At 38.1% G+C, this 26,960-nt stretch overlaps 2 protein-coding genes across 2 annotated transcripts in view; one reads left to right on the forward strand and one right to left on the reverse strand.

The window, feature by feature from the left end:
* LOC121733166 (pre-mRNA-processing-splicing factor 8) overlaps positions 1 to 171 on the forward strand; it is a 44,418-nt gene extending 44,247 nt beyond the window's left edge. The window contains exon 36 of the mRNA XM_042123336.1: positions 160 to 171. The gene's annotated coding sequence lies outside the window, so the exon portion shown is untranslated. The remainder of the gene's footprint in view (positions 1 to 159) is intronic.
* A 4,457-nt stretch (positions 172 to 4,628) lies between these two features.
* LOC121733167 (differentially expressed in FDCP 6-like) lies at positions 4,629 to 26,960 on the reverse strand. Its single transcript, XM_042123337.1, has 10 exons — positions 26,841 to 26,960; positions 20,545 to 20,733; positions 19,518 to 19,658; positions 10,310 to 10,549; positions 9,336 to 9,565; positions 8,292 to 8,481; positions 7,571 to 7,707; positions 7,352 to 7,488; positions 6,933 to 7,057; positions 4,629 to 5,216 (listed from the first exon to the last, which is right to left on the reverse strand). The coding sequence occupies exons 1-10, from the start codon at positions 26,931 to 26,933 to the stop codon at positions 5,073 to 5,075; spliced, it is 1,626 nt and encodes a 541-aa protein (XP_041979271.1). The 5' UTR covers positions 26,934 to 26,960; the 3' UTR covers positions 4,629 to 5,072.

Below are 26,960 nucleotides of genomic sequence, written 5' to 3' on the forward strand. Positions count from 1 at the left end.
TTATGTGTAAAATGCTGTAAAATGTTAATTTGGTATATTTTGTTTACTAGTACATTAAGACAATGTTTATAATCTATATATCATCTTTTGGGATATAGAGTCAAATGACACAAGGACAATTAGGTATTGTTAATTTCGGTAAAAAAACTCATGTCTAAGTATATAATTTTATTTTATTATTATAGTACAGTAAACTCGTTATTCACTGTGGATACAGGCGGTCGCCATCTAAAGATGTCTAACTAACCATGCACTTATTCTCAGCCAAAGCGGCAATGTATTTAGCACTTCTTTCAATTTCTGCACAACCATTATTGTTGAACCCTACTTTTTGAACTAGGTCTAATATAGTACTGGTTGCAGCAGTTATTTCATGGAATAATAGATCTATTTCATCCTCGCCTTTTCCTAAATCTATTTTAGGCATTAAATTATCATCGTTGTTAGCTTTTTTGTGTTTAGTTTTGTCGTTAGCTTGAATTTTCTTAATCCATTTTTTTATTGAATCAAATAGGCTATCATTTTCATCATCTTGGTCGTGAGGTTTTTGGTCATAAGGTTGATGCTCATGAGGTCCTTGGTCATGAGGTCCATGGTCATGAGGTCCATCGTCATGAGGTCCGTGGTCATGAGGTCCATCGTCATGAGCTTCATGGTCATGAGGCTCATGGTCGTGGTCGTGGTCATCGTCGTTTGTATTCTGATGTTTTCCTCTGTTATGAATAGTTATACCATCAATTTTACTTTCGTCGTGTTCATTAAGTTGTAATATTTTTTCATATAAGTCCGCAGCTATTTTAACAACATCGTCGACTCCAGGGCTTATTTCTAAGCCGCTAGGTTTATCGTTTGTTTCACCTTTTTTACTAGGTTTTTTTGGTTTGCCTTTTTTACTAGGTTTTTTACCACTTCCTACTTGTACGTTGGTTTTAGGTTTTATCGAATAAATATTATTGTGCAAAATAACATCTCCTCTGTGTAGATGAATTTTGTTACCTTTTATATGACGTTGATTTTTTTTGCCATAATTATTTTCATGAATTAATAAGTTAAAAGGCGTTTGCGATCGCAGTCCTAAATTATATAATAAATCAATTAGAACTGCGTCTGGTTTATTGTAGCGACTTTCGCTTGAATCTTCTCGCTCGTAAGCTACATAAAAGTCATCGTTTCTTCTGTTTTCCGCTCTGTTATTTTGACTTACATCTGATTCATTTTCAATTAGCAACACTTGACCAAAACAAAGACAATTCAGAATACTGCACGCAATTACTACAATATAATATAAACTATTATAAACCATCGCGCCTGACTTTCAGATGTACAGTCGTTATTTTTCCAATACTAACATAGTAATTAAAAAAATAACGACTATCGTAAAATGCTGATTAATTTCATATCTATGGAAATTATTATGTACTTTGATAACAAAAGCAATACCTATACATAATTTTTAAATGTTTTTTTTTTATACATTATTGCTTTTAATCCAATCGCATGGGCGTATCCAGGTTCTAGGCCAGGGGGGGGGCAAATTACCCAGGTTCTGGTGCCGGGGGGGGGGGGGGGGGGGGCAAATTACCCAGGTTCTGGGCCAGGGGGGGACAAATCAGATTTTTCATAAGCTAGGTGTTTATAAAAAATTGTAAATGGTAAAAATTCGTTTTCTTAATTTTTATTAAAAAAATTATTAATTTTTTTTTAATTTTACTTAGAAGGGACGTCAACATGATCCAGGGGGGGCAGCCCATCCCTGCCCCCCCCCCCCCCTCGGTACGCCCATGTACAATCGTACTCCTAACATTTTCATAATATTATTTTATTCCACTAAATAGTTTCTCTCATATGGTTATTTCATCTGAAGATAAACATTTTCTAGGATTGTCTTTTACATACTTATAATATAGTATAGTATTTATTGCTTTTTAAAGATTCTATTATAATTATTGCTTATTAAAGAACGAAAAAGTCTTCCGTCCCACTGAGTTATAAGAGTAAAGGAATAAAGATATAAAGATGTGCTCTTGTGTACTGCGCACACACTTAAACTATAAAAAATAAAAAATTACTCCTGCGAATCTGGCCTGGTTTTAATGGATTCATGTTAGTTCCGTCTCCTCTTTGCGAGCGCTCGACCGAAGGCAGCCCGCAAGATCATCACATACTCTGGGAGTGTGATATCTGGCATGAGGAAAGAACCGATATGTTAAACAACCTCCAATGTGTTTCTGGAGTCATATTTTACGATGACCTCATAGGCAGCGCAAAGAATTTCCGTGCTTTCAAACGTTTTGGTCACGAATACTATTGGAAACAATCCACAAGCATGTCAGTTTAAGTAAAGGTTATTTATATGAAGTAGGTTTAATATAATTTAATTATTTTCCCGTAGTGCTTCCTCCTTTGTTCGGACATTATTGTCACGAAATTTGGCTGTCTCTTCCGAGTTGCTTGGGGAGGGAAATTGGATTTCCCCTACTCCTCCTACCTTTCTTCTGATTAATTTCGTTGCGGGTCCCAAGACAGATTTAGCTTGTCCCTCGGGCACCCCTGAGATCATATCAAAGGGTTTTCGCGGTTGGTTACCACTGTTGAACCTGGCGACACAGAAGTTGCAGTGGTGGAAATGTGTGGTGGGCCAATTGCCCGTTAAAAAAAGGCCTGGTTTCAACGAAACCGGCCACCGTCACCGAAACCGATGTGGGTTGTTATTATTGCGAGCGTCTTGCTTGCTTGCACTTGCGGCCAGTTATGATAATAGAATTACACATTTTTTTTTAATGAAATAAGGGGGAAAACGAGCAAACGGGTCACCTGATGGAAGCAACTTCCGTCGCCCATGGACACTCGCAGCATCAGAAGAGCTGCACGTGCGTTGCCGGCCTTTTAAGAGGGAATAGGGAAGGGTAGGGATGGGAAGGGAATAGGGTAGGGTAGGGAATAGGGGATTGGGCCTCTGGTAAACTCACTCACTCGGCGAAACACAGCGCAAGCGCTGTTTCACGCCGGTTTTTTGTGAGAACGTGGTATTTCTCCGGTCGAGCCGGCCCATTCGTGCCGAAGCATGGCTCTCCCACGTATATGGTGCAGGGCCGACTTTTACACGCGCACACACGTGGGCACTATAAAATTACTTCTGCGTAACTGGCCTAGTTTCATTGGAACCAGAGTGCTCTTGTGAATTGCGCACACACTTGGTCACTATAAAATTACTCCTGCGTAACTGGCCTGGTTTCATTGAAACCAGAGTGCTCTTGTGTCGCGTTGCCGGCCTTTTAAGAGGGAATAGGGTAATAGGGGAGGGTAGGGAAGAAATAATATTGATATTTTATTATTAAAAACGGAGAACTTAATTCTGGGAAAAGGTGAGGGCGGGAGTTGTTAAATATAATATGCCTCATTCCTATCCTGTGTTCTTATAATAATAATAATTTCTCGGTATTTAAATATAATTTTTAAACAGTGCAATTAAGAAACTTTATTTCATATACATTTCTTCGCAGCTAATTTGATAATATGTATTGCATATTTTTCAATTTCTTCACAAGCATTTTTGTGACCACTGGTTTTGATTAAATGAACTAAATCTAGGATAGTACTAGCTGCGGCTATAATTTGGTGGAAAACAAGTTCTGTTGATATTTCATTCATTCCTCTATTATTTCCGTTAGGTCCTCTGGGAAATAATTTATCCTTGCGGAAAATGTCTTTTTGAGCGTCAGTGCCTTTATCGTTTCGTCCTGGATGTAGTTTGATTGCGTCATCATATTTGTTTTGCGTGTTATCCGTTGTACATACAATTGCTTTTTCAACATGACTATATCCACAATTAAAAGGGCTGCCAATATTTGGAAAAAAAACTGCATTTTTACTTGTTTGCTGATTGTTAACAAGTCGATTAGACGTCAAATTTCTTATTTTGGTAAAATAGGGGTCACTATTAATTGCATTGTAATCGTCACCGTCACGTCTGATATATGGCTTCGGTGTTTGCAGCTCAAAATTATTTAAAAAATCAATGAGACCTTTATCTGGGTAATTTGGTTTGTTGTTGCGACCTACGCCGGATTCTCTCTCATCATCATCATCTTGCAAGACTTTACCGTTAAGTTTTACATTGCTTGCCAGACTTACATCAGATTCCTCTTCGATTGGTACCCTTTGACCAAAGCTAGGGCAACTAAGCAAATAACATGCAGTGAGTATAGTAAAAAGTACCTGGCCTTCCATCATAACTCACTCTTGTGTGTATTATGTCTCACGAGATGTAAATAATCAAATAACGATAACACGTTTAATGTCGTAAAACTATTGATTACTTTTACATTTCATTGAAAAATGATTACTTCGTTATCAGTAAGACCTGTTATTTTTTAAATTTTTACTTTTAATTCAATCAAAATTTCAACCTGTATTAGGTTGAAATTTTTTAATTAGTATGGGAAAGGTGATAAAAAAGATTGACTTGATTTTAATAAACCTTTATTTAAATACTTATTTGACAATGTAAATATTTACCTAGCTGGGTATAAAATATTGTAATACAAAGTATTTGAGTGTTTCAAATACTTATATATTTATTTAGCTGCGAGTCTATAGCATTATAGCCAAGATACATGATAGTGCGTCGTTCTTCAAAAATAAAAATATATTTTACGTAAATAATGACCTACGGGATTCTTCTAACAAAGTAAAAAATTGGTATTAAATAATCATAAATCTACAATCTACATGCATACTCAGCCTTAAAGAGAGTAACCGCTGCAGCGATTTTCTAGAATGCCTATGAGATGTTTGAGGGAGAAATAGGTTCTTCAATTTTATAAAATTATTTATAAAATTTATAAAAACGCAAACTTTTCAGAAACGCCCATGAATTTTGGGTTTATCTATTTCATAAAAGCTTGTAACTTTGAACGTTTTAATATTTATCAGTCGCATTCTTGGCGCTATAAAAGTTTTGAATCGGGGGTTGTTTTTAAATTTTATAATTTAACATTATATTCTATAGAAATGTTAGGTGATGCCATAAATGCGTCCTTGAAATCGTGGTCGTCCAAAACTAAATGTGACTAAGCATTATCATTGTCATCTAAAGTCTTCAGATGTCTCATGGCTTTGATGTCGATGAGGGTGTCTGAGGAGCTCTTGGATGTTGGCACGAATGATATCGCCCGTCTCGCTCGCTCGCCGTTTCTGAGCATTGGGTTTAGATCCTGAAATAATAAGAACTACGTCAACCTGCAGGATTAGTATGATGTCCTTAGAAATGCTAAAGATATACATTACATTTTTTGGGACAAAGTGGGCCGTTCATAAAATACGTCACGCTAAAATTAACTTTTTTTGACTCCCTCCCTGCCGGTTGTCACGCTGTGTCACACTTCCTGTGTTCACCCTCTGTAATATTTCGTCACTTGAACTGAGGTCCCTCCCTCCTAAACATGATAAATTTTGATTGATAGTACACAAATTTCAAATTTTGATATTAGAAAATATACATTTTTTATAATAAAATTTTAATAAATTTATAAATATCTTTAATAACAAACAAATAAATGATATTTCTATTTATCAAAAGTCCAAGGATTCTGTAAATGCTCCGAAATATCTATAATTATTGGTATTGCAACATCTTCTACATCTTTGAAACTACCATTCACTTCATCGTCATCTATCTATTCTGCATTTTCCGTATCAGCGTTTTCATCTCATATTATACATAACAGCTCTCGAGCTCGCCGAGCTGCAGTGCGAGTTGGTTGGATACGTCAAACTACTTCATCTTGTCTTTTCTTTTTTGGATGTAAATTCTTCAATTGTTGCAGTAAGGTTTTATTAGCCGTATGATTGTAGGCCACATTTTTTTTACAATATTATGTTCTATTCGCCAATTTATCATGGACTGACGGAAAAAACCAATCGTAACGAATTTGCTGAAAATCTGCAGCTTCAGGGTGAAGTTTCACTGCAAGACGGGCAAATATATTATTAATAAATGTGCCATCATCAGAATTAACTTGCGATACTACGAGTATTAATCCGTTTTGAGTTTGTTGTTATTTAATCGGTGGAGGGAAAAATCCGTCTGGAATTAAACTTCTTAAACTACTTCTAGTTTGGCCACATCAGTCTTAGTTAATTCGTTACAATTTATTGTAATAAATATAATATATATGTCGCAGTCCGCCGGGGTTTTGCCGAGTGTGACAAGATGTGACAAGGGGGGACAGGGGGTCTACGGCAGCACACGGCAGCGTGACGTTCGCCGTTCATTAAAAAATTTTACTGAGTATTCATTCTCTCGACTTTTTTTTTCAATTTTGTAATGATAGAAGTAATTTATTTCGTATTACTAAATATACCGATATTTAAATGTATATGTCGCAGCCAACTTGTTAAAATAGCCGGTCAATCAAACAGCTAGCCCTTTGACTTAACAACGCCAATCAATGACACGTCTAGCTTTTTAATTGAATATTTCAATCGCTCAAAACGTTCAACACCACATCTGATCCAAAAGCAGCCGTTTGATTGAATTAGTTCAGCGCTCACCACCGCGGCGCTAGGTGCGTTTTGGTTACAATATGGCGTCAACTAACCGGTATATTCAAATATCGGTATATTTAGTAATACGAAATAAATTACTTCTATCAGTACAAAATTGAAAAAAATGTCGAGAGAATGAATACTCAGTAAAATTTTTTAATGAACGGCGAACGTCACGCTGCCGTAGACCCCCTGCCCTCCTTGTCACATCTTGTCACACTCGGCAAAACCCCTCCCCCCCTTGTATGCGAACGTATTTTATGAACGGTCCCTAACCGAAAATTTTGTTAGACGTAGAATTTCGACTGTTTTTTAGCCGCAAGATGAACTTATAAAGGTGAAGCATTTCCAGAACATTCAATAAACAAATCAAAGGAACTTACTCTCAGTTGTACAGTTAACATCTGCGCATTATGTTCTGTCTTAACGATCTTCTGTTGAGCTGCTTTCAGCTCGTAGTCTAGTCGCTGCTTCTCTTCTTCTAGTTCTTTAAGTCTTCTTTCTGCTTCTGTAATGTTAAAACTCGATTATAAGAAAACCTGTTTTATGGTTGTAGCAGTGGGACAAGAAGACAGAGTTCTTTTATTCCTCTTTTATTCTATTTTGGTAGTATACATAATATGCCTTTATAGTACTTATTTCGAGTAATATGTGCAAACTTATGTAACGAAAACCTAATATAGTATATAATGATTATCCATTAAAAAAGCTGAGACTGAATAATAATATTCAGTCTCAGCTTTAGTCACTATCCTTACAATTTCTTTCAAAAACTTTCAAATATTATGTTAAGGTTACCAACCTCTATATTGTGCTTCCTTTTCAGCCTGCAACCTCTCAAATTGTTGTCGTTTCAACCTTTCTTCTTCTAACAATCTGTTTTGTTCCTCTTGAAGTCTTTCTAGTTCTTCTCTTCTCTCCCATTCTTCCGCTAAAACTCTGAAAAGAATTTATGAATAAGATTTTTTTATGCTTATTGTGATTTTGAGTACTTATTTTAAAATAATTTTGAGTATTTTACCTCGCTTGTAGCGCTCTAACGATTTCTTCATCTCGCTTAGCTTGGGTTTCCTCTTGAAGTAGCCTTTCAAGCTCAGTCTGGGCATGTTTCAACTCTTCTAGCTTTTTATTATCTTGTTGTGCTAATTCCACTAGTTCCTGTTAAATATTTTATTTACTTTAAACATCTGTTTTAAGAATCATTGTCTAATAAATTTATTATACTAAATTAAATAAGTATACACTTTCCTTGCACTTATTCCACTTTATTAAATAAAGTGGAATAAGTTCAAGGAAACTGTATAATTATTTAATTGAAGATGAATTTCCACCAAGAAGTGACAGTACATATTATTATACTAAGACCACAACATAGGTTTATACTCTTTACAGTCTACCTACATTAATAATAACTAACGTTCTAAATTTAGTTATAATATTAAAGAAACCTTTACCGCATATTTCCTTTCTCTTAAATAACAACATAAGAATATTTTCACCGAAAAATGCCTTAACACTTTTGTTAAAAATTTATAACTCTATACTCTTTCTGATTTGTGATAACTGATAACTATTATAGTCTATAACGCGGGTGTTACATAGCGTGGGCCGTGGGATTAGACGATGCTATGGACAAATTATAGTATGTAATTATTTGTATATTGTATACTACGAATAATAAAACTAAGGTTTCCTTAGTTTTTATTATTCGTAGATTGTATATCAATAAAGAACTTGTCTACCTGTGCCTGAGCCTCAGCCGCGAGCCTGGCTCGGACCTCATGCTGCAGCCGCACCCTGGCCTCCTTGACCTCTCTCTCCCGTCGGGCCAGCGCCCCCCGACGGGTCGCTCGCGCCCGACGCTGGTAACCCTCCGCCCCGTCCCACGCGGCTGCAGCCTGACGGAGCGCCGACACCCATTGTAGTCTGCTTCTGTAGTATGGAATAAGAGTATGTAATCTGAATCCTAATCTTACTTATAAATTGTTTAATTTTAGTGGGAATATAATATAAATTTCAAACTGTCAAGGATAGGTTTTTTTTTGATGCGCAGGGGAAACTCTTTATGGGTGCCCCGGGTTGGGGATGTGCCTCAGTTAAGCTGAAGCACCCCGGGGGTATGTGGGACTCTTACCCACTAAAACCACCTGCGGTTTGCCTTCAGCCGTATACGGAGGGATGTCCTGGATCTGCCTAACACAGGACTCCCTCCACAAGGATAGGTATTAGCACAAATGTTTTTGAAACATAAATTGTGTTTAGACTGGATTTTATTGTAACAATACGCGTATTGCTATACTAATAAAATATCTACAAAAAATTCGAATCTTCCTGGATACCAAACCGAAAGACAATCGCGAAATAATTGACTCTACATTACAGCCAATTTATTCGACAACCACTAACAATGTATCTCATCTGTTTTATACGATGATTGATAAGATTTTAAATTAATTTCAGCTAGTAAAGTTGTATTATTCTGTGCAATTTAATAAAATGGTTACTAAGTTCCTTTAGCACAAAATATAAAGTGGGGTAAAATCTACTGCTTATGTAGAGACGACTATTCGTAAACAATATTATACTGTTAACTGTATATAGTAATTAGTATATTTCCGCAAAACGCAAACTCCCATTTACCTACCTATATAATATTTTATTTTTCAGTAGGTATGACAATTATTTCTGCCTACACCTACACGTAATAAAAGGTCAATAGATCAAAATGCCAAGAACATCGTTAGTTCACCTTGCCACACCTTAAATACTTTTGAAACTCAACTTACTTATGATCCTGTGTTCCGAATTCAAAAGTTCTCTCCGGCGTGATGACTTGGAATCTCTGTATTTTGCCGTCACTGGCGGTGGCTTCTACCGAGCAGTATTCGTCGATGGCTATTCTACCGCACTGATCCTTTTGTGCCGAACTCTTGTAGTACGTGAGGGCGCAGGGCTGCAGCACACACCAGTATTCTCTCATCGTAGGGAGCAGGTAGCCTCGTTTGAAGAGGTAGCCCTGAAATTTGTAATAGGTGTTTTGTAACGATTTTGAACCGGATCACTTTTTGTCGAAATTAAAAAAAAAATCTCCAAACGGCATGGCATATGGCACGGCATATGGCATTCGATGGTATTCGTTGCAATTTGATTAAGTACAAATTAGTTTCATTTTTTTATGAAATACGGGGCAAACGAGCAAACGGGTCACCAGATGAAAAGCAACTTCCGTCGCCCATGGACACACGCAACATCAGAAGGATTACAGGTTAGGGAAGGTAAGGAAGGGAATAGGGAATTCCGGGTAGGAAATTGGGCCTCCGGTAAACTCACTCACTCGGCGAAACACAGCGCAAGCGCTGTTTCACGCCGGTTTTCTGTGAGCCCGTGGTATTTCTCCGGTCGAGCCGGCCCATTCGTGCCGAAGCATGGCTCTACCACGTAAAAAAAAAAAGTAGATCATCAAAGTAGATCAGTCATATTTTAACAATCATATAGCGTTACTTTCGTATTTATAATAGACTACTTTTTAAGAATTAATTTTAACTTAAGTACTAAGGTTTTTCAAAACATTTAGGTAATACACAACCACTTCCTTCTTACTGCCGCACTCAGAGTGGAACATACTTAAATGTAATTAATTCAATTTTTTGACATAAGCCCCATACATTATTATCTGTCAAACTCTTCATTAATTAAATTGGAGGTTAATCATAATTAAATGTCTCTGAGTAAGGCGGTTAGTCAGCTAAAGTTGTCCTACCTTTTTAATAATATCCTCAATGAACACATCATAAAGCTCATCGACAGCTTCCACCAGCGCCTCTGGGTGGACTTGCTGGTCGCAGCAGTACTTGGCCTCTAGCACAGCCAGGAAGGCAGTCCACTTGAAGTGGCCTATGGAGGAGCCTAGCGAATCCCAGTCCGCGGCGTCCCATCGCAGGCCGAGGCAGTGGACTAGCTGTTCTGCCACCATACCCGCTTCTGAGGGTTGGAGTACCACCTGGAAGTAGGAAAGAACAATTATAGTTATAGGGCGTGCATAAGTTTAAGATTATTAGGGAAACGCATGGGCAAAATGACTACCAATAGTCTTTTCGCTAACAAAAGTCGACGAAGACATGCTTAAAGCTATGTGTAAGTTGGTAACTCCTTTATTTTTTAACGTTTTAAAGTTTTAACCTATACAGTATATACCTATAGTTATTAGTATAGTTCAGACTCGGAGTTATAGGCTACGGCTACGAAGAGCCGCAAGGCTAAGTCTTCTCGACCTGGCAAGGACGAGAGCAGGAGGTGCGATGAGGAGGGCTTCATACTGGTGGAGAGAAGGAAGAAGAAGCCCGCCGCCCGCAACCATCACGGCACCGCGCCATATGTACCTGAGCTGCGTCTGTGGAGCGAGGTCCCCGCGACGCCCCTGTACATATCCCGCCTGCACTGGTCCATGGAGGTCGAAGACGTCGTGGACTACATCAGTAAGAAGACATCCCTCCACTTGAGGGTCGAGCGTCTGCAGTCTCGCCACAAGGTTAACTTCAGTTCCTGACAGTGGTGAGAGTATCGACGCATTTTCTCCCGACCTTTGAAGCGGAGGAATTCTGGCCGACTGATGTGGTTTACCGAAGGTTCCGGGGGAGACTCCGGAATGAAGCGCGTGTCACGTCGCCGTTAATTTGTGATAATGTGTAGTTGTTAAGTTTATATAATTTTTATGTATGTTACTCATTAAGGTATATATTGTATGGGCCTACGTAGCCTGATTTAAATAAATAAATAAAAATATATATAACTCTGAGTCTGAACTCTGAAGTTAGTAAGTACCTACTCAATGCAAGTAACTTAGGCTGCGGTTACACTTGAGCTAGTGAGTTTGCTCAGTCAGCGACTGACAGTCAGTTTCGTGTGCACTGACTAAAGTATTTTCCTGCCCGTAATACGTCAGTTTGAGGCCTACGTCAACACCTTTCGAGGACCATCCAAAATGTAATTATAATACGTCCCACTTACTATTGTTGTACATCACTCATCAGTCATCACATTGAACCATTGTTTGAACTCATTGAAGGTATTGACACCTTTTTCGCAAGTTGAGTCACTAATAAATAGGATACAGGGTGCAATTAAATCTACCTGCCAAATTTTTTTTGGGGCTTAGGTATCATTAGGTGAGTTCATTAAACCACAAAAAATAGGGTGTTAATTTTTTTACAATAACATATTTTATCCCAAAAAAAATCGATGCACAATGGTCACTTCATAAGTTCATAATAATTACGATATTGCGAGTCCCGCTACTCCATCGCGCGCGATATCCAATCGGAAGACCGGTTATGCGTACGGGTAAAGCGGGTGTGACGCGCGGGGTGAGAGGCGGGAGGCCCGCCGGTCCAGTGTTGCCAACTTAGTGGAATTTCTACTAGATCTGGTGGTTTAGACGTACCTTTCGGCGGGAAAAATTTGGTTTTAGTGGCTAGTGGATTTCTTAGTGGATTAGATTATTTAAGTTAGTGGTAGCTTCGACGTTAAACCACTAGTTTTTTTTATTATGTTTCTAACCCTTGAAGACGCACACTGGAAACTAAACTTCGTGCAAGGTTAGCACGCGAAGGCAAATGCTGTAATAACAACATAATACCAAATACCGTATTACAAAAATTAGAATTAAAGATTATTCACAAACTGACCAAGTTAATGACAATGATTCCTCTAAAGACGTTCATCTTTACTCTTTAGTTAAGAGGATACACCAGGGGCTAGAGAAATGAAAAAAAAACAACGTATAATATCTATAGCCGTCTCCCTTACCACAAGCCTATACCGCAGAACGCGATAGAGACAACTGCAGAAAATCAACGGTTCGTTGTCCCCTGATTCCTTCTCCAAAACTTAACCTATTTAAGTACTTTTTACATCAAAGATTAAAGAAAAGCTTGAGCTGTGTCCCTATGTTTTTTTTTTTTGTAAAATCTATCCAAATTTGTTTTCTGGATGTTTAAACACAGCGGAAAATTTAGCCATTTTTTGGGTTTTTGAACGTTCATATTATCTTATTTAATCATTAAATTATGAAAAAAAGAAAACATAGGGACATTGTATTAGTGGCTGTATTCCGCTTTTATACAATGTCCCTATATATTATATAGGCACATTGTATTAGCGGCCGTATATTCAGATTTTTTTTAAACTCTACTAGCATTATCCAGGGAGGAAACAGGGAACTACGTTTGTATGGAAAAAAGGGCGGTGTGGACTCCTCTTAAGTACCTACTTATACATAGGTACATAGGTACTTATCTAAAGTTTTCCTTTTTGTAGTAACAAAAATTATTATTTCATATCTAATAATAATGACGTTATTGTTGTATTATTTTCAAATTATATTCAGATAGGTTGTTGTTGTCAATACGTTATTTAGTGGAATTTTGGTGGTTTGAGAGGCCATTTAGGTTTTAGCGGTTTCTGGTTGTTTACGCTGCTGAATTTGGTGGGTTAGGAAAAAAAAAGTTGGCAACACTGCGCGGTGCGCCGGTCGCCAGCGACCGTTTAGTGCCACGCGCGTAGTTGTATAGCCAAATATATACTAGTAATCTGTGTTGTATAGCTAACACGTAATTATTTTGTATGTCACCCCCCCCCCCCCCCCACCCCCGCGCTTTAATACAATGTACCCTAACCACGATCGAGTGTTATGAAATGTGGAGGTGCTACATTTTGAGTGGCAAAAGTTTACGCGGAACCCTGAGACTGTACGAGCAAGAAAGCCTTCCTCGTCTTCGTAACAGCTGATTGATGATTCTCGAATGCAGCAGCTGTACCCTGATTTTGTATCGCGAAACAATCAAAGACTCGGATTATGGACAGTTCGCTCTTCGTAACACCTGCACACGCCTAGCCAGCCTCGAAGACATGCCTCTGACGAGACGAGTTAAAAGTGACAAAGTTGTGCTTAACAAACTTTTAGGCCCGATTCGACCAAACTTGAAGTTACACGAGTGTGACTATACTGAGAATAATTTTACTCCTTCAATTTACTCCAGGATTTGTACGTTTGCGTTTTACCAAGTTACTCGAAGAGTATGAAATAAAATGACAATTATAGTTCACAATGACACCGACCGTGACAGTTGACACCCTGTTGTCAACTATTCTCAGTTTAATATTTACTCCATCAAAATAGCCCGTGTAAATATTTACTCCCGTCTAATAACCTTATTCTTGGATTACAAGTTGAAGAAACGCAAAACCAGCTTACTCTTAGATGAGGCAACAGTTATACTCGAGTAAAATTTTACTCTCGTTTGGTCGAATCCGCCCTTAAAGTCTTAAAGACAATGTGCAAAACGCGCTAGATTCTGCTTAGAGCAAAACGGATTGCAGTTTGAACTATGTTAAGTGTAGACAAGATGGAAGTAAATAAGATTTAGAGGTGGGTTATTTTGATTTTTAATTAGTTGTACTGTGTACATAAGTTAATTGATTTTTTTAAATACGCGTAAATGCAAGGTTTAGATTTATTATAAATTTCTAAAGTGCTTCTTTTTCGTAATTAGAAAGTTGTAATTTTCCATTCTATTGATGTGTACCAATTAATTTTATGTTAAGCCCCAATTTCACCAACGTCTGTTAGTGCTAACAGCTTGTTAAAATGTCAAGTCTTCTCTTTCATTCATAAGAAAAACGAAAGAGGTAACGTGATACTAATTCGAGCGTTAACTTTAACAGTCGTTGGTGAAATTGGGGCTAAACATACCTGTCTACGTCCTTTACATTTGACGGTCCTAAGTCCGTCAAAGTATGAAGAGAAAATTCGCAACTTATGATAATAACAAGAATGCAGTGACGGATTAATCAAATTAAGCAATTGCCTAGGGCATCACGTCTGAGGGGACACCAGAAGAGTAAAGGTTCAAAGACCGATTCGGATACGGATCGAGTCGGTCGAGATACGGATAGGGGGGCCCACATGCATGAATTGCTTAGGGCATCAAGTAGTCTTAATCCGTCACTGCAAGAATGTCAATGGAAGAGCGGGGCGGGGCCGGGTCGCGCATGTGTCCAGATTTTGTGGTGTTTGGTAGGCTAACTTTCGGAGGCTATTTCTCAAAATTTTAGTACTGAGTGATTATAAAAGAAGAAATACGTGTATTTTTATTTTTAACAAAGATCAATATATCCAAATTTGGCAGGAAGGTTAAATTGCACCCTATGTACATACATACTTACAAACTACTGCAACGTCTTTACGCTGGAGGCAGCAGCAACATATCTACAGTAAACAAAAAAATCCTTTGCGACTTGCGCCAAAATTCGTTTATCGCGAGGTAGCCGCACATTTTTCCAGGATAAAAAGTATCCTATGCCCTTTAGCGGGACTGGCGACGCGTTGGTCAACTTTTATAACACAGAATAATCACTTCGATCACTAATATACAAGATGCACAGTCTGCGGCAAAAAACGACCTCACTAAAAGAGCACCAAACGCAACATTCTGGTGGACTTTCCATTTAGTAGTGCTCGAACGCTCCGCTGGGAAACATGTCCCAGTGCTCGTTCAACAATTGTAAAAATCATACGTTTAAAACGCAAAAAAAGGATGGAATTTCATATTTCCGGTAAGTATTAATTTTATCCTAATATATTTCATACAATTGTATTATAAATATTGGTATTTCGTTAAGAAATCAACAAAAAACAGTTTTAAAATTAAGTTGTATATAACTCAACACGAGGTATAAACCATCTCAATTGCGAATACTCATACTAAAAGTACTTATCGTAGTTTATCATGCCCACTTGTAATGTTCGGGTTATACACTGTGTTTCTGTTCCATTTGGTGGAGTCGCTATTAATTATTATTTATTTCATTGAGGAATATATTTTTTTTAGGTTTCCTCGAGATCCAGTTAGATGTGGAGATTGGATATCAGTTATAGCACGGCAAAGATGCGAACAATTTTTCAAGCCGACTTTAGCGAGCGTTGTATGTTCTAAGCATTTATATTCAATGTATACACGTATATTTTAGTTAACTATAAAATTAAACATATTAGAACAACATAATATTAAAAGTAAAAATAATTACTCCACACTTTATAAGTACATAAAACTTTGGAAAAATTAAAAAATTGACTATTAAAATTATTACAATCAACAAAAAATGTTGAACAGTTCGACTCCACTCATACTTCACTTCACCCTGTTCCAGCGGCGACGTGCGGCCGTAAAATTATTGAAGTGCTTTTTTGGAATTGTAATAATTTAAACTTTAAGTCATATGGACGATGGTTAAATTTAGTTTTAAGCGTGCGTCGTTCGTAAAAATGTATTGCTTTGTAAACACACATTCTACATTGTTTTATAAAAAGATCTTTAAAAACTATTATTAAGGTTGATTTTAGATAAATGTATACTTTTTTAAACACTTTTACTTGGCGACAGATTTTCGAGAGGTTTTGTATGGGACTGTGTATCTTGTATATTAGTGATCGAAGAATAATCAATCAAAAAGACTTCTGTAAAAAAGGGATTCTAATTTTGCCAACATAGGAGAGTAATTTAAGCTTCCTTGTACATAGATTGGTTCAAGCATACACTTTAATTTGCCTATTGCTTATATGAAATAATATATTTATGGTTTTTAAATTACGCGACACAAACCATTTTGTCGCTTGCTGTTCCATTTCTTGTTCTCACAAGCAATCGAATACATAGGTATCCAACACGGCCGGCGTCACCATAAAGTATCTTCATATCAAACATCAAAATCGATTCAGCGGTTTGGGCACAGACAGACGAACAGACACATTTTCGCATTTATAATATTGGTATGGATATGACTAACGCTTGTATAGTAAGTATACAGTGTCAGTGTGGATCTTTTAATTAGTAAAGACTAAGCAGCTTTGTGGAATGTTGATACAAGTCGGTAATCGTGTTATAACGAACTTTTGTTCTCTATGTAGAGCGCTCGCGCTGTAACAAAGCATTAGTGTTGTGCGCGTCTTAACAGCTAGAGTTCCGCAGGCGAAGTATAAAACCATCGTTATGTAGGAAATTGTAGACTTGCTGAAATCCTTATTTTTTCTGGATATTTTTAAACTAGCTAAAAGCCGAGCTTTGTGAGTCTGGTCACATATTTATAACATACTCGTATCTACATAATATAAATAAAAAATACAATGTTATATAAATCAACTAGATGTCCCGCGCGGCTTCGCCCGCGTAAATTAGAAATTTTACAGAATCCGTAGGTACATTTTCCCATAAAAAATATTTCCCCCGTTTTTCCCACATTTTCCTGAGTTTCTTCTGTCGTATTAGTCTTAGAGTAATAATATAATATAACCTTCTCGATAAATGATGAGTCTTACTCGATAAATGATCTATCTAACACTGAGATAAGTTTTTAAATCGGACCTGTAGTTTCTGAGATTGACGCGTTCAAGCAAACATACTCTTCAGGTTTATAATTTTAGGTAGATATAGATTTTTTTTAATTATCGCTTGACAAACTCGAGTCTCGATCTAAAAGACTATGAAATGGTATAATATGGTAGTGATGATGATGATGATGATGATGAAGAATGTAATTTGCATAGTAGCATATGCTTTCTGTTCTTAAAACAACGCCGAAACTCCCAAACTTGTATCTATAAAGAATCAGGAATTCTCTCAGCACCTTCCGAACCACGGTATACCAGGTATATCTCGGTGCAAAATCTTACTTGTTGGTAGCATATGCTTAGAATACTTCTCACGAAACCGAAGTCACCATATGTTTCCCTATAAGTTTTGAGGAGTTCCCTCGATTACTTATGGATCCTTCATCAGATCACCACTTTTCTGAATATAATACCAAATTGGGATGATACCCTATATACCAAAAGAAAAATTTTGAAAATCGGTTAACAAACGGCGGAGTAATCGTTGAATATAAGAAAACGAACATAACACCTCCCCCATTTTGAAAGTCGGTTAAAATTGTAGCCTATGTGTTATTTATTTAATATTTTAATCAGCACATGAATTGAATAACAAATTTTTTTTCAAATTAATCGTAGCACCATCTGTCAGGACAAACTAAAATTGAAATAGAATAATATTGAATGCGATGATAGCGCCGTCCGCCGGATCTAATGTAAAACAGTCCAAAATCAACAACTCCTTATAAATAAGAAATTAATTGAAAAAACATTTTCCAGTAGACCAAACTGTAAATCTAAACCATTCTCGAATCTCCATGAACACACACAAAAAATTTCATCAAAATTGGTCCAGTCGTTTAGGAGGAGTTCAGTCACATACACACGCACACAAGAAATATATATATTAAGATAAGCATGATAGTTTTTCCGTAAAGTGAACTAGAAAAAAATACAGGTTGTGGAATATACTAGGGCTCGCTTCGCTCGCCCTGATAAGTTCTGCTGAGGCTGTCGAGTCGCATATAAACTGAAAATTATTTTCGCTTATCTTAATTTTATGAAACAAATAGATATATGGATAATATTTGAGATATCTATTAGGTAATGAAATATAATTAATAAACAGTTTTTTGTCAACAAGTCTGATAAAATGTGGTCCAGTGGTTTAGAGCGCGACTCATGAGTCATGACTCGCAGGTCGTGGGTTCGATTCCCGCGTTGGAAACTTGTTATTTCCAAGTTTCGTTAGGACAACGCAGGCTGATCACCTGATTGTCTGACAAGTAGGATGATCCATGCGTCGGATAGGTATGTAAAAAGTCGGTCCTGCGCCTGATCCACGGAGCTAATTTTAATGAAACTGACCACCGTCACCGAAAACCGGTGTGGGAGTTATTATTATTATTAAGTGAGTAGTGAACCTGAGTAGTAATTTATGCAAAGTATTCCTTTATGAATTATCATAAGATACTCGTTTAAAGTAATTAATATGAGAATCGAAATATTAACTTTACAATTCGACTGCAGCGGTGATGCATTGTCTGCGGAACCCAGCTATGTGCGTCACGCTTGGCCAGATTTCAATAGCGGGTCATTGACCGAAACAACGCGTCCTTTGACAGTTCATTTCGCATATGGGCTACATGTGCGAAGAGCAAAAAATGAACAACCTACACAGACAAAACAGTTTGACGCTGGCTCAGTTTGTACACATTGTTTTAAACCTTCGATCACTTAGTGATCGAAGTTTTAAACACACTATGACCCTTATCATAAGCGATAAGACCAATGAACTTCTAAGATTAGGATTTAGTCAATGTAGATTGATATAGATTTAGACATGATATGAGATAAAAATTCAGAAGCAGGATATTTTGTCTTGGGATTCGCAATAGCCAGCGAGTGGACTAAAATAATAAAGCTCTTGGGAGACAAAAGTTTGCTCGGAGTAAGATAGAAAAATAAACTTGAGAGGTGTCAAGGGACACCCGGATGGAACGAAGTTATAAAAAAAACAAAAAAGAGAGAGAGAGACAGACAGAGAAGAACGTGCTACCGCACGGCTTACAACTATAGCATTTTTGCTATAATATACCGACACTTCTGTGTCATGTCGTTACAACTTTTTTCGTCTAGCCCTTTCGCAACGCGTGATAAGGAACATCGTTCCAATAAAAATATTCTTGGCTTGCCAGGGCTAATATAACCTACTTAAGTATTTTTTGTAATACAAAATTTTATGAAAAGCCTACTTTTGCCGAGAAACCGTTGCATAAATACAGGCTCTACATAACTAACTATAACACTTTAGGGTGTGTAAATGTGGGTGCGTCACTTGTATAGAGTTCATTGTAAAAGTAGTAGCGCTGAAAGAATTACTTTTTATATTGGTAAGGGAAAATTCAAGACGTTGAAGCATTTCTCATAGAAACGTAGAAGTCAAATGTAACTCTTTCAGCTCTACTACTTTTACAGTGAACTCTACTTGTACACAAGATTTTGTTTTGTTACGTATGTATAAAAGATGTCGTTTAGTACTGACCACATAACGGTCGGTGTTGTCAGCGTCCTGCACCAGATCAGCCAGTAGACAGAATATCCGGAACAGCTTGAACACCGAGTTGTCGCCGAACACCGCCTTGTCGCGCGACAACAGCGACTTGCGACACACGAACCAGCTCACCTGGGGAACATAATGGTTTACCTACTTGATTTTGCCCGAGGTTTGTTTATCGCGAGGTAATCGTACTATCAGAGAAGTTGATTCCTAGGAAGATGGAGGATAGGAGGAGGAAGACGCGCGGGTCGTCGCGAGGCGCCTCGAGGCGCCTCGCGACGACCCGCGCGGTCGCGGGAAGCCGCGAGCACTTTCCGCCGACGGTCGCGCGGCGCCTCAAGCACTTTTGAAGTTTTCAAGCGATACTAGAAGTTATAAGTATGTAAATAAAGTTTAAAACTATTTCACACCAAAAGTGCTCTTCGCGCCGCTGCCGGCCGCTGCCGATCCCGTGTGAATTGGGCCTTAGGGTATGTCCATAACTTTCATCAAAATCGGTTTAGCGATTTTGGGCAGAGAAGGCAGACATGCAGACAAACTTTCGCCTATATAATATCTATCTACTAAGGTCCAATTTCACCTACGTCTGTTAGTGTTAAGTTAAAATTTAATGTCTTCTCTTTCATTCATATGAAAAATGAAAGAGGAAACGTGATACTAATTCGAGCATTAACTTCAGTCGTTGATGAAATGGGACCTAATAGTCCTAGGCTTTGTTATATTTATAGTGTGTGTTTTTTGTAGAGCGTCCGTGGCCTAACCTTTGATTTCGTCCGTCACTGGAGGAAACCTGCACATAGTAGGCCCCAGACGTATTAACTAGTTCTTTCCCCTGGACTAGGCCGACTATGATGCGAGAATGCCGTATGCGCTTGGGCAACCATACGGACATTTAAAAAATCTTGTCCCAGGCACTACAGTATTTGAGGAGTGGTTACTTCGCTCTGAAAAATACTGTATAAATCATCCGTAACGGATGTAAAGGCTTAGTTTGTTATATTTGTAGGCTTACCTCACTAATTTTCTTCTCGTACTCTCTGACGAGGGGCAGGTTCATGGTGTTGGGGAGGTTACTGAACACCTCATGCTGCAGGTAGTGACGGAACTCGCTGAAGCTCAGCTCCGAAGACGACTTGAAATGATCCAGACCCTTCTCCACACCGTACAGGTCTAGGAGCGTGCCTAGGTTCGCTGTTAGGACCTGGAAATATGCGAAATATTGTCTATGTTTGTAAGGAAAATATTGGTAAATGAGGTCTTGCCTGATGATATTTAGTTCATAGTTGCGAAATCAAGTACCTAACTACCTAGCAATTTAAAATGGCGATAGACGTATAAATATCGATTTGGCATTGACGCAGACAACTTGTGGTCTATCTCACGCATTATTTAGACGAAATGCAGTCGTGAATACTTTTATATTATTTCTAGTATGAAATAAATTACTAGCAAGACTAGTAATTTATTTAATCTGTAATCTGTAATCTGTATGTATCTACAAATGTAAATTAGGATATAGGATATATTATAGTCATTTATCCCATAAAACAGAAGGAAAACGAAATATTACTATGCGTTACTTTCTAGGACGACTAACACTCACCATCAATGTACCTGAGGTAACCTCGGTAATCTAGATATAATATGAATTATGATATTGTTTAAAATATGAGTTAGGACTTAGGTATGTAGTAGAACTATATCTTACCTACAAATATTTGTAATGAGTAAGGTGCAAACATGCTGCATTCTAAGAAATGAGATTGTGTTATCATAACATCATATATTTACTAGCCAGGAACTGCCAAGTATTATACAATCATACAGCTTGTTTGTGCTACTTATTTCGACCTGGGCCTGATTCTCATACATCGAACGCTTCGATCGCAGTTCGATGAGGCAGACTGAGATCAAATGCGACATTCGAGGCTCATAAGAATTGGTACCTACCGAGTTTCCAGGTGCCGAGAAATTTTCCGATAAATGTGGATACAGTCTGGCACAAAACAGGAATATACATACCGATAAGAATGAAATCGAACTTTTTCTATAAGCCTTTGTGAGTGTATGGCTGTGCACAAGGGCGTACCCAGGATTTCAGCTGGGGGGGCAGCTCATACCTGTTTCGAGAAGATGGTCGGTATATTGAAACAATATACTTAAATCAAACTATCTGACTGAAAAGATATTTTGTTTCCTGACATTATGTTATGTTGTAGGTAAGACGTTTTTAATTCCCACTTGCAAAATTGACGCTTATATTGTGTTTTAGATTCGTAAAGAAAAAAGCCTAGTAGGTGTGCCTAGTGACTCATTCGCGACTCCCAAGTCAGCACTAGAAGAAATCCTTCAACTGTAGAACTGCGCCTAGCCTTTCAGTAGAGACTAGAGAGCAGTAAGTTGATAATTAGCTAGAACTCTTTGTAGTCTGTTGCTGTGCTGCCTCAAACAGGACTCTATGTTAACGGCATAAGAACCACCCTGATACAAAATAATTTTGAATGGATCTTGAATCTTGTACTGGCGTAGCCACGTCTATAAAGTAGTAGCCATGTCAATTCAACGACTAGACGCGACGCTATTCACGCGGACAAAAATATGAAGCTTTTTTTTTAATGGCCATTTTTAATGGTCATTTGTAATTATGCATCTCTACATTTAGTTTAATTACGTCTTAACGCCTGAACCAATTAAGATGAAAATTGGTTTGGAGGTATTTTGAGTTTCGGGTTCTTAATCCGAAATACATCATAGAAAAGTAGAAGACATAGAAAAGTTTTTACCACAATTATTGTTCGCAGGCAACATCTAGTAGAGTGTAGATTATAATGTCCTTTGGGACATAAATATACAGGGTGTAACAAAAACAAGTGATAATACTTTAGGGCCTGTACGTGTTCCTTGTAGAGAGTTCACTGTGAAAGTAGCAGCGCTGAAAGACCAAATTTTTTTTTCACTTTTGTATGGGGAAACTTGTGACGCTCGGGCCGTTGCCCATACAAAAGTGAAAAAAATTTTTCGTTTTTCAGCGCTGCTACTTTCACAGTGAACTCTTTACAAGGAACATGTACACACCCTAAAGTATTATCACTTATTTTTGTTACACACTGTATATAGGTACCCGACAGTTTAGACCAGTGATTCCCAAAGTGGGCCAGGTACACCCCCAAGGGTCCACGTGAGACTAGACGGGGGTCTACGTTGGCCCTGACAATTTAAAATGGGGGTCCACAATTATTGTAGGCAGGGTCTATGTAAATTAATGAGGTTAGCAGTTGTTTATTCATATTCCATGTAGGTAAATTGATTAGGTTAGCTTTTATGTAGATAGGCTTGATTTGTCTTATTAGAAAGCATAGGCAAAGGATGGTCATCAAATAATTTGATCAGAAGCGTGCTCAAAATTGTATGTCGCGTGTCATTGGTTAGCCACCCCTGGCTTTTGGAATAGGCGGATAATTGTTTGTAAAGCACAGCAATTGTTACTAAATAATCCCTAGATCGCGGATTCTTGAAAATCTATTCAATATTGTTCAAGTTTCATGGATTAGTATTGTACGGTACGGGGGTGTTTCAATGGGTCTGCGGTATGCTCCAACACTTGAAAAGTGGGCCACGAAACAAAGGAGTTTGGGAACCTCTGGTTTAGACCCCAAAAATATGCCTTTTACCTTTACATTTCATCGCTCTGATGCGAACGGCGAACGCTCCGACCTTTGCATAGTAGGTCATTTTTGGGACGCGCCTTTTAAATGCTCTACTTAATCCCCTCGTTAATAAAATGTTTGCACTTTGTAAATATATTATTGATAAACGCAATGTTTTGTATAAATGTCTAATGTGTAATATCTGTATACACATTGTAAAATGCAGATTTAGTATTAGAGGTAGAGTAATCTATACTAATATTATAAAGCTATAGACTTAAGAGTATCTCACGAACGATTTGACCGATTTTTATATCATCTGTTATATTAGATATAGAGTAGACCTCGGGGAAGGTCATAGCCTAATTTTTTGCGGGGAAAACGTACTGTTTTCGCGTATACCTATTACCTATCTTGTTTATACGGGCAAAGCCGCGCGGAACGTCCAGTGACTATGACAGTATATCAGATAAAGACTTTCGCCATACTACCAAGTCTAGTGAATTTGATCCACTATTTATCAACTTACAACACTAGCACGGATTAGTCACCGTATTTTGTAAACACGTTTGGGTGACGTGTCTGCCGAAGATCTCTCGCCTACTTACTGTATTAGTGATTTTGTCTAAGGATTTCTAAAATGATCTTTATGTGGTTGGAATAAAGGCCAACCACACAAAGATCATTTTAGAAACTGCGACAACTCAGAAGTCAGACTATGGATGTGAAGAAACAGATTCTATGATTCACACAATTTCTAAGGGATTTGTAATTTGTAACTTGTATAATATGTAGATACATGATATAACTGTTTAGTATTTGGATTTTGGACATTCCTTAAAATACTGTTCTGCATTCCGCAGACCGCAGGAGATCAGGAACTCCCACTGTGGATAGGTATCAACTATCAACGTAGGACGGTAGGACTGGCTGCGCCCGAGAGGACGGTAAATGGAAGCCCATTTACCATCTTTCCCTACCGTCCTACGTTGGTAGTTGGTACCTATCCGCTGTGGCCCGGTGGGAGTAGGTACTTAGCTCTAGCCACTAAAATTCAACGGTACTCTAACATCACGCGGTCCTTGCCGGAGCCAACGGCCACAAGAACATCAAGACATCCGCGACTCCATAATAGGCCCTTACATGGGCGTACGCAGGTTTTTTTTTTTTTAATGAAATAAGGGGGCAAATGAGCAAACGGGTCACCTGATGGAAAGCAACTTCCGTCGCCCATGGACACGCACAGCATCAGAAGAGCTGCAGGTGTGTTGCCGGCCTTTTAAGAGGGAATAGGGTAATAGGGGAGGGTAGGGCAGGGAAGGGAATAGGGGAGGGTAGGGAAGGGAATAGGGGATCGGGCCTCCGGTAAACTCACTCACTCGGCGAAACACAGCGCAAGCGCTGTTTCACGCCGGTTTTCTGTGAGAACGTGGTATTTCTCCGGTCGAGCGGGCCCATTCGTGCCGAAGCATGGCTCTCCCACGTATTAACACGTATTACCCAGGTTCTGGGCCAGGGGGCAAAGGCAAATCGATTTATTACGTCTTCTGTAAAAGAATCGCTCATATCTTTTATAAGTTCTCTATAAAAGTAATTCTCTATAAAAGATATAAGATACCTAGTAGGGACGTCAACATGATCTCCCTCGTTACGCCCATGGGAAGAAAAATAAATATTTTTTATAAGTAAGTAGGTAATTAAATTGTTTCACAATCTATATAAGCTGGTAGAGTTTAATGCGACTAGCTAATCTTATCATAGTTTTGTCGTATTCCCCAAAATACTTTATCCTAATTTCTAAACTAGCTCATGAACATCAACTGCTTATAAACTTAAATTTTGATCCTACGTAGTGACTTCTGTGTAACTTTTATTACGAGTACGTCTCTACTCTATCATCTACGACTATGTAAAACTTACTTCTCCATAGAGATTAATTATTATCGCAAAGAGATTGATATATTTTTTTTTTATGAAATAAGGGGGCAAACGAGCAAACGGGTCACCTGATGGAAAGCAACTTCCGTCGCCCATGGACACTCGCAGCATCAGAAGAGCTGCAGGTACGTTGCCGGCCTTTGAAGAGGGAATAGGGTAATAGGGGAGGATAGGGATGGGAAGGGAAGGGAATAGGGGAGGGTAGGAAAGAGAATAGGGTAGGGGATTGGGCCTCCGGTAAACTCACTCACTCGGCGAAACACAGCGCAAGCGCTGTTTCACGCCGGTTTTCTGTGAGAACGTGGTATTTCTCCGGTCGAGCCGGCCCATTCGTGCCGAAGCATGGCTCTCCCACGTATAAATATTATTAAGTATGAACCTACAATTATAAGAAAACATTTTTAATCAAGGATGAGCTTTAACCCAGACTGGGGCTAGTGGCTCCACAATATACAAACGTATGGTCACACCCTCTGCATCGATTTGGCACACCCATAGGTCCTATTAAGGTTTATAGCTTGAAGTTATTACTTTACTCCCATTACCTTGTAATTTGCCTTAACTGACTATACAGGATGTAACAAAAATAAGTGATAATACTTTAGGGTGTGTACGTGTTCCTTGTAGACTACAATGTAGAGAGTTCCGTATGAAAGTAGCAGCGCTGAAATGCCAAATTTCAAAAAATTCTTCTTTCAGCGCTGCTACTTTCACAGTGAACTCTACAAGGAACGCGTACACACCCTAAAGTATTATCACTTATTTTTGTTACATACTGTAGATGTCATTTACTTCGCTTAAAAGGTGATATTATTCATATTAAGTATCTAGTTATTAACTTTGCTCCGTTTTATTACATTTTGATTAATATATAAATAAAGCTCGGTTATACCTATGCTTCAGCCCTGCAGGTTACTACTGCTTAATTTATCTTAAATTTATTAAATTTTGATAAAGATAACGGCAAACACCTCTGTTTTAGGTCTTGCGCTGCCACTGCCTCTGTATTACCTAAGGACTAAAGTAATGAATGATCTTTGATCTTTCGTTCGTTCTCAAAATGACATCTTACCGACTTCTTAAAGGGAGGAAGAGTTGTTTTTATTATGAGTTGTATTTAATATGAAAGGCAGTTTGGAGAATGCATTTAGGTAGGACTTATGACCTCGCACGGTTGTGTCTTGCGACTTGCAAGGCCAGACACGGCAAAAGGTGTTGGTTCACACATATGACAAAGTTGCATTTATAATATTGTCCTTATATGGTAAAAACTCAAACATACGAGGATTTTCCACTTGTCTAGGGGGGCTGGATTGTAGCGGATTGAAAACACCCTATATTTACTGCCGAGGAACCAATTATTATACCTATTGATTATTACTATACTATCATCTCGAATACTTACTTAGTTCATTAATTTAGGCAAAACAAATTTAGTAAGTATATCCAGGACATAATATTTTGAAATCAGGTTACAGAATTTGAATTTTTGGTCAATCTGTAAGGTTACATACCTATTACCTAATTGAAATTTTACGAGAAATAAGTGTTCGTATAATGTGGTCGAAAACGTTGTACCTTAGTTGTCGTGTAAAAATTCGCACATAACTTGAAGACATTGTCATAAAACAATCAACATACCAATTATCCGGAACAAAAACACTAGAAGTTGCAACTTTCGCACCTTTAGCGGCTACAGCCCTTATAAGGACAAGAATATTACCTTCAGCTTAGATTTATGCACAAAATCATTATTCTGCAGTGAGTCGAACGCGTGCCATAAGCAGTTCGTGACGTTTTTCAACAGCACCGACATTTTGCACGACCGGCCGACGCGACGGCG

This window comes from Aricia agestis, chromosome 13, assembly GCF_905147365.1.
Source record: "Aricia agestis chromosome 13, ilAriAges1.1, whole genome shotgun sequence".
NCBI lineage: Eukaryota > Metazoa > Arthropoda > Insecta > Lepidoptera > Lycaenidae > Aricia > Aricia agestis.

Coding starts and splice junctions, on each gene's coding strand:
- LOC121733167 (XM_042123337.1), bottom strand. CDS start 26,933: ATGTCGGTGCTGTTGAAAAACGTCACGAACTGCTTATGGCACGCGTTC. Junction 7,058..7,351: donor AAAGGAAGCACAATATAGAG/GTTGGTAACCTT, acceptor TTAACATTACAG/AAGCAGAAAGAAGACTTAAA. Junction 5,217..6,932: donor TGTTAACTGTACAACTGAGA/GTAAGTTCCTTT, acceptor TTATTATTTCAG/GATCTAAACCCAATGCTCAG.